Source organism: Lutra lutra, chromosome 7 (assembly GCF_902655055.1).
Source record: "Lutra lutra chromosome 7, mLutLut1.2, whole genome shotgun sequence".
Classification (NCBI taxonomy): domain Eukaryota; kingdom Metazoa; phylum Chordata; class Mammalia; order Carnivora; family Mustelidae; genus Lutra; species Lutra lutra.
In genome coordinates, this window is record NC_062284.1 from 35,979,273 (window position 1) to 35,994,025 (window position 14,753).

The 14,753-nt window shown below is 36.9% G+C and overlaps 1 protein-coding gene across 1 annotated transcript in view; it reads left to right on the forward strand.

Moving 5' to 3' along the window:
* UNC13C (unc-13 homolog C) overlaps positions 1 to 14,753 on the forward strand; it is a 611,946-nt gene that overhangs the window by 547,499 nt on the left and 49,694 nt on the right. The window contains exon 32 of the mRNA XM_047738968.1: positions 6,314 to 6,461. Within this exon, the coding sequence (XP_047594924.1) occupies positions 6,314 to 6,461 (148 nt within the window). The remainder of the gene's footprint in view (positions 1 to 6,313; positions 6,462 to 14,753) is intronic.

The window sequence follows — 14,753 nt, forward strand, 5'->3', positions numbered from 1 at the left end:
AGGTATGTTACTGAAAGGTTAAGCAGATTTCTTAACCACAGTGGGTCTCAGAGCCTTTCACATGTCAAGAAGTCTTGTGAATCTTCAGGGGTAAAAAGTCATCTCAACTTCTTCAGGCCCTCTACTGCCTAGAGGCAACTGGTGTCTCCCTGGCCCCCCAAGTTAGTGATGAGAACAGAATAACAGTAGCAAACAGTATATTTTAAACTATACCTAGGAATTATATTATGAGAACTACCACTTCAATTCTTCTTAAGTAGAGCTGGGACTGCTAGTTTCCCTTGATTACCTAAGTGGGATTGTCCTATTTCTCTTTTCCACTGCAGCAAATGATCTAGTGGCTGCTGAATTTAAAAATGGCAGTGCTATAGGTCGTGGATATCAACCTTTTGTCTGTACTGTCATTTGCAAATATCTTCTCCTATTCCGTGGATTACCTCTTTGTTTTGTTGACTGTTTCCTTTGCTGTGCAGAAGCTTTTGATCTAGATGAAGTCCCAAAAGTTCATCTTCGCTTTTGTTTCCTTTGCCTTTGGAGACATATCTTGAAAGAAGTTGCTGTGGCTGATATCAAAGAGGTTACTGCCTATGTTCTCCTCTACGATTCTGATGGATTCCTGTCTCACATTGAAGTCTTTTATCCATTTTGAGTTTATCTTTGTTTTCGGTGTAAGAGAATGGTCGAGTTTCATTCTTCTACATATAGCTGTCCAGTTTTCCCAGCACCATTTATTGAAGAGACTGTCTTTTTTCCACTGTATATTTTTTCCTGTTTTGTCGAAGATTATTTGACCATAGAGTTGAGGGTCCATATCTGGGATCTCTACTCTGTTCCATTGGTCTATGTGTCTGTTTTTATGCCAGTACCATGCTGTCTTGGTGATCACAGCTTTGTAGTAAAGCTTGAAATCAGGTAACGTGATGCCGCCGGTTTTGTTTTTGTTTTTCAACATTTCCTTAGCAATTCGGGGTCTCTTCTGGTTCCATACAAATTTTAGGATTATTTGCTCCAGCTCTTTGAAAAATACAGTTGGAATTTTGATCAGAATGGCATTAAAAGTATAAATTGCTCTAGGCAGTATAGACATTTTAACAATGTTTATTCTTCCGATCCAAGAGTATGGAATGGTCTTCCATCTTTTTGTGTCTTCTTCAATTTCTTTCATGAGTGTTCTGTAGTTCCTCGAGTACAGTTCTTTACCTCTTTGGTTAGGTTTATTCCCAGGTATCTTATGGTTCTTGGTGCTATAGTAAATGGAATCGATTCTCTAATTTCCCTTTCTGTATTTTCATTGTTAGTGTATAAGAAAGCCACTGATTTCTGTACATTGACTTTGTATCCTGCCACGTTGCTGAATTGCTGTATGAGTTCTAATAGTTTGGGGGTGGAGTCTTTTGGGTTTTCCATATAAAGAATCATGTCATCTGCGAAGAGAGAGAGTTTGACTTCTTCATTGCCAATTTGGATACCTTTTATTTCTCTTTGTTGTCTGATTGCTGTTGCTAGGACTTCTAATACTATGTTCAACAAGAGTGGTGAGAAAGCAGAGAGAGTCAATTATCATATGGTTTCACTTATTTGTGGAGCATAACAAATAACATGGAGGACATGGGGAGATGGAGAGGAGAAGGGAGTTGAGGGAAATTGGAAGGGGAGATGAAACATGAGAGACTATGGATTCTGAAAAAAACCCTGAGGGTTTGAAGGGGCGGGTGGGGGGGTGGGAGGTTGGGGGAACCAGATGGTGGGTATTAGGGAGGGCACGTATTGCATGAAGCACTGGGTGTGGTGCAAAAACAGTGAATACTGTTACGCTGAAAAGAAATAAAAAAAAAATACATATCTTACAACAACAACAACAAAAAATGGCAGTGCTAAAAAAAATGATAAATACCAAAGATGACACCTCTTTGGAAGCCTTTACGGACCCTTCCCTAATAGAAATGTTCGCCAACCCCATGATCTGTATTTTCCAATTGTTTTTCTTACACCTGCAACATTATTGGAGTCATTCATTGACATCCTGGTGACATTTCCTACTAGATTATAATCCCTTTGAGAACAGCCTGTACACCTCTTTGGCTTCATATCCTTGGCATTCAGCACAAGGTCTGGTTTACAATACAAGTTTAATAAACATTTGTTAACGGACAGAGGCAGAGAGAACAGGCAGGAAGACAGACCCCACCATTCATAGTTTCAGTGTGAGCCCACAGTTCTAGCCTCACAAACCACAGTGAAAACCATGCCCATCCTTGTGAATGCTGTCACCATGCTGCCTTATACATACCATGAAAGAACAGTTTTTGAAGCAGAGTGGAATTGTGACATGCACGCAGTTGTAAAACTTGTCAAAAATGTTATTTAACTCATCAGTTAATGAGGGCACCAGTAACAGTTTTTGAAGCAGAGTGGAATTGTGACATGCACGCAGTTGTAAAACTTGTCAAAAATGTTATTTAACTCATCAGTTAATGAGGGCACCAGTAAGATCTTACAACTAGCTTATAGGAGAATTCCAAGAACCACACAGAAAAATAGGAAAAAAGGAAAGCTGAAATCAGCTTACAAATAGAAGCAAAAAGGATCTATCCACAGAACAATAATCAGTTGCATCCCACCAGAAATAATTTACATTTCTATGAACAAGAATCATTTACATGATTATCCATTTTCTATCATTTACAGAGTTTTAAATAGCTCAGAGACAATGAAAAGCAAAGATAACCCAGCCAGGCAGACTAAGCAGAACACCCACTAATCTTCTTTGGTCCATTTCAGAATCTTTGGGAGTTTTTCCTGACAAGTCTCCATCGTCCCAAGAGAGGGCAAAACATCCTCTTAGGTGCTGCTCCTGGTTTCTCTTGCATTGCTTTTTATCCTAATTTTCTAGCTCTTGTGCTCAGTTTGGTAAGAATGGAGCTTGTCTGAAAAAATTTGAGAAGCAGAATGTGTTCCCAAATGTGCCCAGAGATCATGCCTATTCCTGTTCGGTGTATGCCACTGCTATACTATATAATGAGCGTGAGCTATTTCATCTGATGGTTCCTTGGTTCATTATATAAATAGATCTCCAGAGGGGGGGCACCCCTCCATTCCTCTAGGGAAAGAGTCAAATCCCACCTGAACCTTCCCCTCTCAATATATCCTTTTAATGTTTTCTACCTTAATTCTCATATCATGTTTCCTGAACTGAGGAGGTATCATATTTTTTGATCCATTAAGGATCCTGAAACAATTCTGGACTCATACTCCTCAATATGTACTTTCTGCCTGTGAAAGTATTTTAACTTTCTTTTCTTTTTCTTTTTTTTTTTTTTTTAGAAGAGCAAGGTGTAGGGAAAATTTTAAGTGTTTTATCTCATCATCTCTCAAAAGGAACAGGCTTTTGCCATTTTTCTATGCCTCCTTTCCATAGACTGCTTTTGGCACAGCTTGCGTTTTCACAACACACCCAGCTAGAATCAGTATAGGCATTTTTAAGTACTAGAGGTTTTTCTCCTTGGGGAGGGTGTCTGGAGTGGTCACAGTCCTTCTGCAGATTCTATCTCCATTGTCTACTTGCTCCGGCTTATGCCCTGAATCTTCTCTACTTTACACTCTTTTAAAGTGCACTCAGCTGCCAACAAATGCCCAGAATATTTTTCTGCATCTCCTCTTGACTAGGGGAGAAAATTAAGATAATTATAAGTTTTCAATTCATGAAATTCTTTTACTCAGAAATTTTAATGAGTGGGATAAAGGGATGGCACCTACCTAGTTTAGGAGCCATCTATACATTCATTGCTATTCTGATCAAAATTCCACCAGCATTTTTCAAAAGCTGGAACAAATAATTCTAAAACTTGTATGGAACTAGAAGAGACCCCAAATATCTAAGAAAATGTTGAAAAAGAAAAACAAAACTGGAGGCATCACATTGCCTGATTTCAAGCTTTACTACAAAGCTGTGATCACCAAGATAGCATGGCACTGGTATAAAAACAGACCCATAGACCAGTGGAACAGAGTAGAGAGCCCAGATATGGACCCACAACTCTATGATCAACTAATCTTCAACAAAGCAGGAAAAAATATACAGTGGAAAAAAGTCTCTTCAATAAATGGTTATGGGAAAATTGGACAGCTAGGTATAGGAGAATGAAACTTGACCATTCTCTTACACCATACATAAAGATAAACTCAAAATGGATAAAAGACCCCAACGTGAGGCAAGAATCTATCAAAATCCTAGAGGAGAACATAGGCAGTAACTTCTTCGACCTCAGCCACAGCAACTTCTTTCAAGACACGTCACCAAAGGCAAAGGAAACAAAAGCGAAAGTGAACTTTTAGGATTTCATCAAGATCAAAAGCTTCTGCACAGCAAAGGAAACAGTCAACAAAACAAAGAGGCAACCCACAACAGAATGGGAGAAGATATTTGCAAATCACACTACAAAGGGCTGATATCCAAGATCTATAAAAAACTCCTCAAACTCAACACTCAAAAAACAGATAATGACATCAAAAAATGAGCAGAAGACATGAACTGACACTTCTCCAAAGAAGACATACAAATGGCTAACAGACACATGAAAAAATGTTCATCATCATTAGCCATCAGAGAGATTCAAATCAAAACTACATTAAGGTACACCTTACACCAGTTAGAATGGCCAAAATCAACAAGACAGTAAACAACAAGTGTTGGAGAGGTTGTGAAGAAAGAAGAATCTTCTTACACTGTTGGTTAGGAGTGCAAGCTGGTGCAGCCACTTTGGAAAACAGTGTGGAGATTCCTTAAGAAATTAAAAAATAGAGCTACCCTATGACCCTGCAATTGCACTACTGGGTATTTACCCCAAAGATACAGATGTAGTGAAAAGAAGGGTCATCTGTACCTAATGTTCATAGCGGCAATGGATATAGTTGCCAAACTGTGGAAAGAGCCAAGATGCTCTTCGACAGACTAATGGATAAAGAAGATATGGTCCATATATACTATGGAATATTATGCCTCCATCAGAAAGGATGAATACCCAACTTTTGTATCAACATGGACGGGACTGGAAGAGTGAAATAAGTCAAGCAGAGAGAGTCAATTATCATATGGTTTCGCTTATTTGTGGAGCATAAGGAATAACATGGAGGACATGGGGAGATGCAGAGGAGAAGTAGTTGAGGGTAATCGGAGGGGGAAGACAAACCATGAGAGACTATGGACTCTGAGAAACAAACTGAGGGTTTTGGAGGGGAGGGGCGTGGAGGGGTTGGGTGAGCTTGGTGATAGGTGTTTTGGAGGGCACGTATTGCATGGAGCACTGGGTGTCATGCATAAACAGTGAATTTTGGAACACTGAAAAAAATTAGAAAAAAATACATCATTCTGTGAGAATCAGATCAAAGCAAGTCAGGTTGCAGTTAAGTGTATAGTTTAGTATTGTCATTACAGGGAGAGAGTGAGAACTATTTATCTAACTCTAACAGTATACTGTAAATATGTTACCATCTATAAATGGCTGGGGAAAAAATATCCTTAGTTCTGTCACATATTTGTATGTAATTGCTTTCTAGGTGATATCTGCACATAATACTTTCAGCATGAAAAATGCTAATGTCCCTCAATGACTATATTTATTATTAAAGAGCATATATCTTCTCTGGTATCTTAGCTGCAGATATTTTAATGTTTTGAGTATTGGGTAATAATATAAAAAAAATCCCTATGTTTCATTACATTCATCAGACATGAGGTGCAGGAGATGTTGGATTTCCAACGACTACTCTGCCTTCTCAGGTTGGTCTATATCTGCCCTACTGTGTGCTTAGAGCAGGGGAAAATGGAGCAGCAGCCACCTGGCCTAGAATCACAAACTAGTATCTGGACAGTATGTGATGCAGGTACTACAGTCTTTGTGAAATATTGACAACCCTGGAAATAAATAAATTTTATATATATTTTTTTTTCTAGAAACAAGCCAATAACCAAGTCGACGATTGTCATCTAAACCTGTCATTCTATAAATAGGCTTTTTACTGCTGCATCTTCATGATCCCATATACTTAAGTTTTGAATGAGAGGAAAAACCTTAAACTTCAAGAATCTGGGGTCTGTGATGTAAAGCATCAGTTCAGAGATAGTGAGGGGACCTGAATGACAGGCTTATCACCTAGTAATGGGAAAGCATCAGGACTGTCCTTTTGTCACAATTTCACATTGATCATATTGTATTATTCCATTTGAGCGTCACTATTATGGCAATAAAATCCTTCCTACTATACTTCCTTCTAAATCCTTCTGCTTACATTATTATTTTTTTTTTCTCTTCAGCAATACTTTCATGCGGGAGGAAATGGCCTGAAAAAGAATTTCTTGGAGAAAAGCCCAGATCTTCAGTCTCTGAGATACGCTCTCAGTCTTTATACCCAAACTACTGATGCCTTGATAAAGAAATTCATAGACACTCAGACATCACAGAGTAAGTAATACACTGGATGTGAGAATAAACTGAATACAACTAAAATTCAACAGAAGAATTATTATAAATACTATTAATAATTTTTACTACAATAAATTAAACCAATTAGAATTGGGGAGGGTATGTGCTATGGTGAGTGTTGTGAAGTGTGTAAACCTGGTGATTCGCAGACCTGTACCCCTGGGGATAAAAATATATGTTTATAAAGCTGTAAAAAAAAAAAAAAAAAAAAAAAAAAGAAAGGATGAATACCCAAGTTTTGTAGCAACATGGACGGGACTGGAAGAGATTATGCTGAGTGAAATAAGTCAAGCAGAGAGAGTCAATTATCATATGGTTTCACTTATTTGTGGAGCATAACAAATAGCATGGAGGACAAGGGGAGATGGAGAGGAGAAGGGAGTTGAGGGAAATTGGAAGGGGAGGTGAACCATGAGAGACTATGGACTCTGAAAAACGATCTGAGAATTTTGAAGGGGTGGGGGGTGGGAGGTTGGGGGCACCAGGTGGTGGGTATTGTAGAGGGCACGGATTGCATGGAGCACTGGGTGTGGTGCAAAAATAATGAATACTGTTATGCTGAAAAAATAAAAAAATTAAAAAAAAAAAGAATTGAAGATTATGTTTAATAGAAAATGATCAATATATTTCAGCCCTCCTGAATTACAGTTTTGGAAATAATTTCAGTAACATGAGGATCAGCTTAATACTAAAACTGTATGGAGTGGTTGACTCTTGGTGATTCTAACGTCATTAAATTTAGTAAAACCTAGTTTTGAATATCCACAGCCATGGCGGTCTCTTCAATTCAGTATAAGGGTGTAGTGTTTGCTCTTCTTGGTAACTTCCAAAATATGATAATAATTCCCCAGATCTTGACTTAAATTGTAAAATCTGCTCTGTGATTTCTAGAAGAGAAATCTCATTTTACTCTAATTTTACATGAAAGAAATTTTAAATTTTACTTTGAAATGGACCAAGAAGCAAACACAGTTAGATTTGTTTGATGTGGCAAACTTTCCACCTCATAAGCTTATAGGATATTACTAGTAAGCAGACTCTCTTTCAAGTTCCTTTGTGCTTTATCATATTTTGGTAATTATATGCATTTAAGATCTGGCATTTCTGAGAGATTATTAAAAATGTCAATATGAGTCACAAAGAGCCAAATGCAGGATCAAACTTAGAACATAATAAATCATGCCATAGAAATATTAAAAATGAATATGAGGACACTATCTTCATCCATGAGTTATCCTCAGGAAAGAAGGTATACAGATTTTTTTGTTCCCGTGATGAAAATGCTCCAAACTTGTCTGTGTTTCTTCATGGATATTTGAACTTTTCTAACTATGTCACAGGTAGGTGCTTTGCCTGTAATACCAAGGCATGTGCTAGGTACAACCTTCACCTGTCTTTAACACTGTAGTTTCTGAGAGTGCCCAATAAAATGCTACAAATATTACTTTCCATGGGCTACACAAACCCAGGTTACATCTTGGGATAATTTGAGAAAGGGAAAAAGAGTTGAACTCAAGAGGGGTAGTCCAGAGTTACAGAAATATTCAAAACATTGCTCCCTTCAACCCATCATCCCTCAAGTTTGGAACATCTTGAATGTAATTCCAATGTATCATATCATATCATATCATATCAGTTTTATTTCCAGAAAATTTGTGTTTGAAACCTTTGCTTTGCTTTTATAGGTATACATATGTGTACACACGCGCACACACACACACGCACATAGCCCATTTTCTAGCATAGATGTCACAGCACACAAAACTACATTATGTATCTCAGTTTTGGTATAAGGATAAATAGGAAAAGAGTTTGGTATTATTTATTAAAGTTGAAGATTTGCCTTCCCTATGACCTAGCAATTCAACTCCTAAGTGCGAATCCAAAAAAAATGTGTGTGTATGTGCACCAGAAGACATGCGTAAGAAAATTTACTAGGAAAAAAAATGTCCATTAACAGTTGAACAAATATTGTAGCATATTCGTACAATAAGATCCTATAGAACTATAAACCTACACAAGTTACAGTTACATATAACATGGATGAATCAGAACAAAAAAATATTCAATAAGAATTCCAAAACCTAAACCTCAGTGTTCAGGGATACATAGTAAAATGACAACACATAACAAGGAAAGGATTTCTATGAAGTAAGGAGAGCAGCTCTCTCCAGGGAATAGGGACTAAGGACTTCTGAGGCGTTGGCAGTTTACAGTACCTTGACCCAGATGTTCTCTTTGTGATATGTAACTAACAACATTTAGCTCTGTGTATGCTTAAAAACTGTTACAGAAATAGAAGGGGCTAAAAAAAAAAAAGAAAGAAAGAAAATGGTGTCAAAATCAAAACCAAAATTGCTTATTTTAATTCAGCTTTGTCATAAATGGATCTTATAAGTATAGAAGAACCTATTACATCTTATTCACTTCTTTTCCTCCTCCTCGCTCTCTTTCTTTCTCTTTTGCTCCTTTCTCTCCCGTTTTCACCTTGATTTCCTTCTTCTTTGTTTTGGAATAAATTTCGACATCCTCTTTCTCTAGTAATAAAAAGAAAGAAAGAAAAAACTGCTAGGGATCGAGTCCCATTAGAAATTTATGAACCACAGAGTTCAAGTGAGAACTATCAATTTGGAAAAACACTGTCTTCTCTTTCTATTCCAAATATCGGGAAATAAGCCAATCCAAAATGGATATAGAAGTATTAAGTCCTCAAGTGAAACTGATAGTTCATTTTATAAGAATGTTTATTATTCTAGCAATGAACTGCAGTAAGAAAGCACCGTCTTATTCTGCATTCACTTTATAAATATTTACTGAGTATCACCTCTGAATGTTTCATACATTGAGGCATATATTCAAAACTGAACATGACGTTATATATACCAGTTGCTCTAATATGGCAATTCTCCAGCAGGGGTGATTTGTTCCCTAAGGACATCTGACAATATCTGGAGAGTTTTGGTTGTTGTATCTGGGAGTGGTGGTCATGTTACTGGTATCTAGTGAGTGGAGACCAGGGACATTGCTAATTATCTATGGTGCAAAAAAAGCTTCCCACAATAAAAATTTATCTGGCTCAAAATGGCAGTAATGCTGAGATCAGGCCACCCTGCTCTTATTACTAGACTGAAGTGAGAAGTGTTGTAACATAGGTCACATCAGAAGAGGAAAAATTTTAACTTGAGAAGACAGGAAAGGCAGAAAGGCCAGTGGGTAAACTGAGTCATGAGGTGGTAGAAAGAGGAAGGCATTCTGGATACAGAAACTGTCCAGGAAAGTGTATCTACTTCTCTTAATTTTAGAATCCCACTATGTCAAGACCATCTATGGTTTATTTTTGTTATGAAAAATTATTTTGCTTTTAAAACAAAATTCTCCTCACCACCAATTTTTGATCAGTAGATATATTTGAAAGTACCTTAGATTTCTCTGTACCATTAAAATATACAGAAATACTGTATAGGTTTTGTGTAATAATATTAGCAATTACTTTAATATTTGTAATAATTATCACCTATTCTTCCTCTCATAGTTGATCTAATGGCTCAGATTGGGTAGTTAGCTTAAAAAATTATACTTTTGTTTTTGTTGTTTTTCAGGGATATATTACTTACAGTTTTAGAAGCTGCTACAAAATTATTTTCTTGCATCTTGATTACAATATTCATTATAAAAACTTTTCAAAGAGCTATTTCATTATATCAAGGGCTCTTTGAATATTTCATGCAGTAGCGGACAGTGAAAAATGTATAAAAGTTTAACATATTAAGTGGAATTTTTTTAAATGTATAGCACAATTTGGAATGAGGCACAGAATGATTAATTGCTGAGCTACTCTCTGTCATATTGTTTCCTTATCTAAGCTTTTGTAAGAGCTTGAGGAACCTGAATCTTAAAAGCTTTACAGACAAAGGGATATTTATGGCTACGTTACAACTGGCTCATAAAAAAAATTAAATTTAATGACTATGTGATTTAAGATACATGAGATAAAATGTTTTATTCCATGATCTGTCCTCCTGTTAACTTTTTATCATCTTTGAGTCCCTGCTTATTTAAAAAATCAGATCCTTTTGGTCATTTTAATGACCTGTTTCCTGCTAAAGTAGAGTATAAAGTATTTAAATTTGAAACAGAAATCAGATAGCTACTGATTCACATTTGGAATCTGTGAATATGTTCCAATGTATACATTATGTATAAGGCATTCATTATCGCTAATTAGCTTCCTCCAGCTATGGGGAGTTATGTCCATAAGTAGAAAAGAAACCCTTTTGAAATGGCTCACTGAAGAAAGGATCTCTTCTTATCAGAAATGTAGGAGAATTTAACGTTGATAATATTTACTTCTCTAAAGAACTGGCTTCAGAATAAAGAAATGACCTACTGGATGTCATCTATGGGCAAAAACACCAAGAAATATCCTCAGCTAACATGGGGGAAGTAATATTAAAATCCACTTGGCCATCTTCAGTTTAATACTGATTGGACAGCACGGTCAGAAATGGTTTCTCATTTCAGCTGATAAGCCTTACAGAGGTAACCAGAGATCTGGAATCCCATCCAAAGGATTTCATGTCACAGTTTTACCCCTGGGCCAGTGGAATTCAACTAGCTAGCACTGCCTTCCAAGAGGAGATGTTAGTATGTTTCAGTAGCATAGGGGGGAAATTGAGAATTTATGACATTTGGTTCTTCAAAAGTTGCAGTGGGTCTGAAAACAAAGCTGGATGAGGCTCTTCAGTCCAGACAAAAAGGTGTACACAAATAACTTTACTAGGAGTGGCGATGTGATGTGGTTCGGAATATGCTGAATCCTTTTCCAAAGTAGAAATGGTGTCGATAATGTTACTGTACTGCTGAGCATTACTATATAGCAAGTCAGTTGTCTACCACTATGCAGTGCATTCCAATAATCCTCAGAGGCTGGTAGCATTATCCATACTTCTAAGATTAAGAAATGGCATCACAAATAGATTAAGATACATGCTGAAGTCATGTAGAGAAGTGGCAGAAACAATGTACTTCCTACCAGTTCATACTTATTTTTTTCTCATACTTATTTTAACCAGAAATTAGAATATATATTACTTTCTATAGCTCACGCTTTCTTCTTTTTTTTTTTTTCACTTTTTTAAAAGATTTTATTTGACAAGGAGAGAAAGATCACAAGCCGGCAGAGAGGCAGGCAGAGAGTGGGGGGGAAGCAGGCTTCCCGCTGAGCAGGGAGCCCAATGCAGGGCTTGATCCCAACACCCTGAGATCATGACCTGAGCTGAAGGCAGAGGCTTAACCCACTGAGCCAGGAACCCTTCTTCTCTCTTGTTTTGAATAACCGAGTTTACTTCAGGCTCCTTACTTTTCATTTTAGTATGACTTAATCTCCCTTCTCTGCAGGAAATAATCTTTTAATTTTTTTTTCATGTCAGCAACAAACTGCATCCCCAAACTTCTTCCTTTGCTTTACAGTTTCTCCTCATTCTATTTGCTGTTACGGGGCATGCTTAGTGTCCAGGACACTAAATATTAATTAGAAGTAATTGCATTGGAAAAATTCAAGTTGAAGAAAAGAAAATCCATACTGCTTTCAGAAAGCCCTTTCTAACATAGCCTGATTTCATTCCTCGAGAATCTACTGTATAGGATATTGTGGCTTTAGACTACCTTGCCTATCCTAATCTTCACCACTCTTGTCCCCCACCAGCAGAAACATAATTTTGTAACACTCCCTAGCACATTGACTCATATCATGATTGCTAGTTTATATTTCTCTCCTATCTCGATGTAAGCTGTAGGAGGACAGAGACCTTGCTTACTCATCCCTGAAATCTATGTGCTTAGAACAATGCCAGATACGAAAAAGGTGCTCAATGATTTTTAGAACTAATGAGTGGTAGAAAATTAAATGTAGGAAATTAAAAATTATGTAATATGACATAGTTCTCATATTTGAATTTATAAAATTACAAGCCTTTCAAAAAACCTTTACTGAAAGTATGCCCATAGCCCTATGCTAGACACTGCAGAACACCTGAAGTGTGTGTGTGTGTGTGCGCGCGCCCCACTTAGGAAAAAAGCTTACAGTTTGATGGTGATACTGTTCAGTAGTTCTCAGACAAGGTAAAAGGTACTAAGTGCCTAAGAGAGATACAAAGGGATGTGTAAAGTTATAATTTTTATTAAACTATTGAAATCATGTTTTATTTAATCTGCTACATAAAACTCAAAAGCAACCAGGAAAAAAAAAAATGAAATACATGACTGTTTTCAGTTTTGGCCACGGGCAGATTCATATGTGCTTTCATCTGAGTCACATTTAGGAGGATTCACCGTGTGTCAGCCTTTGTGCCAGATAAGCTGCAACCAAAGGTTAGGCAAAATGTTTTCAATGCACCCATCCAAATATACCCTTATTCTCTCCAGAAAGCGGAGTTCTATGGATGACAGCTATGGACTCTCTCACTCCTCGTTTCCCACTGGGTCAGCCCCTAGGGGGCTCCTCTGAAACTCCATGGGAGGAAAGAGTGAGTCAAGTATTCATTCTCCAGGCCCTCTCTGGGCATGGTCCATTCAGGCTGACTGTGTCCTTTCAAAGTACCTTTCCCTATAGTACTCTTTCCTTCTAGATCCCAGAAGCTACTTCTGTCCTTCATATTTTATGGACCATGGGTGTTAACAACTCCACTATTCCTTAGGTTTTCCCTAAATCCCTACCTAAACCTTCATAAACAGTCACTTTCTTAAACCATCCAAAATTAATTGTTTGCTATTGATATACTGGCTGATACAAAGGCAGATCTTCATGGCTTTGCTAGGTTTCTCTTTCATGCTGACTCTCCTTTGCATCATCAAAAATTAATACATAAAAATAAGAGAGTCAAGTGTCAGAATAATTCTCTTTGGAGTGAGATAAAACATCACATTTTTATGACTGAGCTGTCCAGAATGAAAAAAAAAAAAAAAAGAAATGTATTAGTTTTCCATTCTCAGGAATATTTCCATTACACTCTGGCCAGGGCATCAAAATTTCAGATCTCCATTTCTCATAATGCAATTTGTCTTACCCAGCATCTCATCTTCTCTGAATCTGATGGCAACTTGAGACAACTGAGAGTCATTGGTAAAATCATTTGCAAAATAAGACAGTCCTTATGGCACAGATTAAGCAGGTGTTGCTTGTGGACCCCGCAATGGGGAAATTATTATTTCTAGAGCACTAAGCTAAGTATATGTATTTTTAAGTCAGAACTGATATACTTTCATCGCTTCTTTTTTGTTTTTCTAAGATGAATAGTTGAAAGACTTTGTCCTAATACTACCCATATAAAATCTATGTGTGTGTGTGTGTGTGTGTGTGTGTGTGTTGTCCATCTTTTCATTTCTCAGTTGGGTGAGGACCAGATCTCATTCTAAGGTCATGAAGAAGATCAGTGCAATTAGAACCTTGTTTTCTAAGATTAAATTGTTCTGTTACTTGCCTCTCAAAGGCTAATCTTGTGAAAATAAATCTGAATGTAATGTATATTTGTCTAAAATTAAACAAAATTTTTGTTTTGCTATTAGAAACAAAACACGTGACATTTGGCATTACAATTCAAACATCTAAATAATAAGTACCCACACTTGGAGTTGACTTTTTAGGCATCCTCAAATACCTTTTTCTCACTTGATTCTCAGAACAACCCTATAAATTAAGACAGAGGTCTTCAAGTTATGCGTCTGATATTACACACTTCCTCTGGGTGTTCTTGTGAGATAATCATTTCACCCAAGAGCAAGAGATGGCATGGAAGTGATTTGAGCAAGGGGTCACTGTGAAAAAGTAGAATGTTTCTCTGACATCTCAAAAAAAGAATGCAAAGTAGATAAGAAGGAAGCAGGCAGACAATTTGGAAGCTGGGCTGGCAATAGTGATGGAGAGATATGGGGAAATTCACAGTTTAGTTCAGCAGTACAATAGGCATGGGCTAGTGAAATAAATCTTGTTAAATTAGTAAAGATCTAGGATAATAAATTTCTTTTACAAGATTCCAAAATAAAGCAACGTTTACTTCTGTGTGGTAAAATTATGGTGGATTTTTTTTCTACGTGCTTATAATTTTCTGTACTTTCAAATTATCTGAAAATTTGTCCCAGCATTTCTTTTTCAATCATATAAAGAACTTATAAAACTCAACATCAAAAAACAAGCCAATTTAAAAATGGGCAGAAAACATGAATAGACGTTTTCCTAAAGAAGCCCTACAGACGGCTATCAGATACATGAAAAGA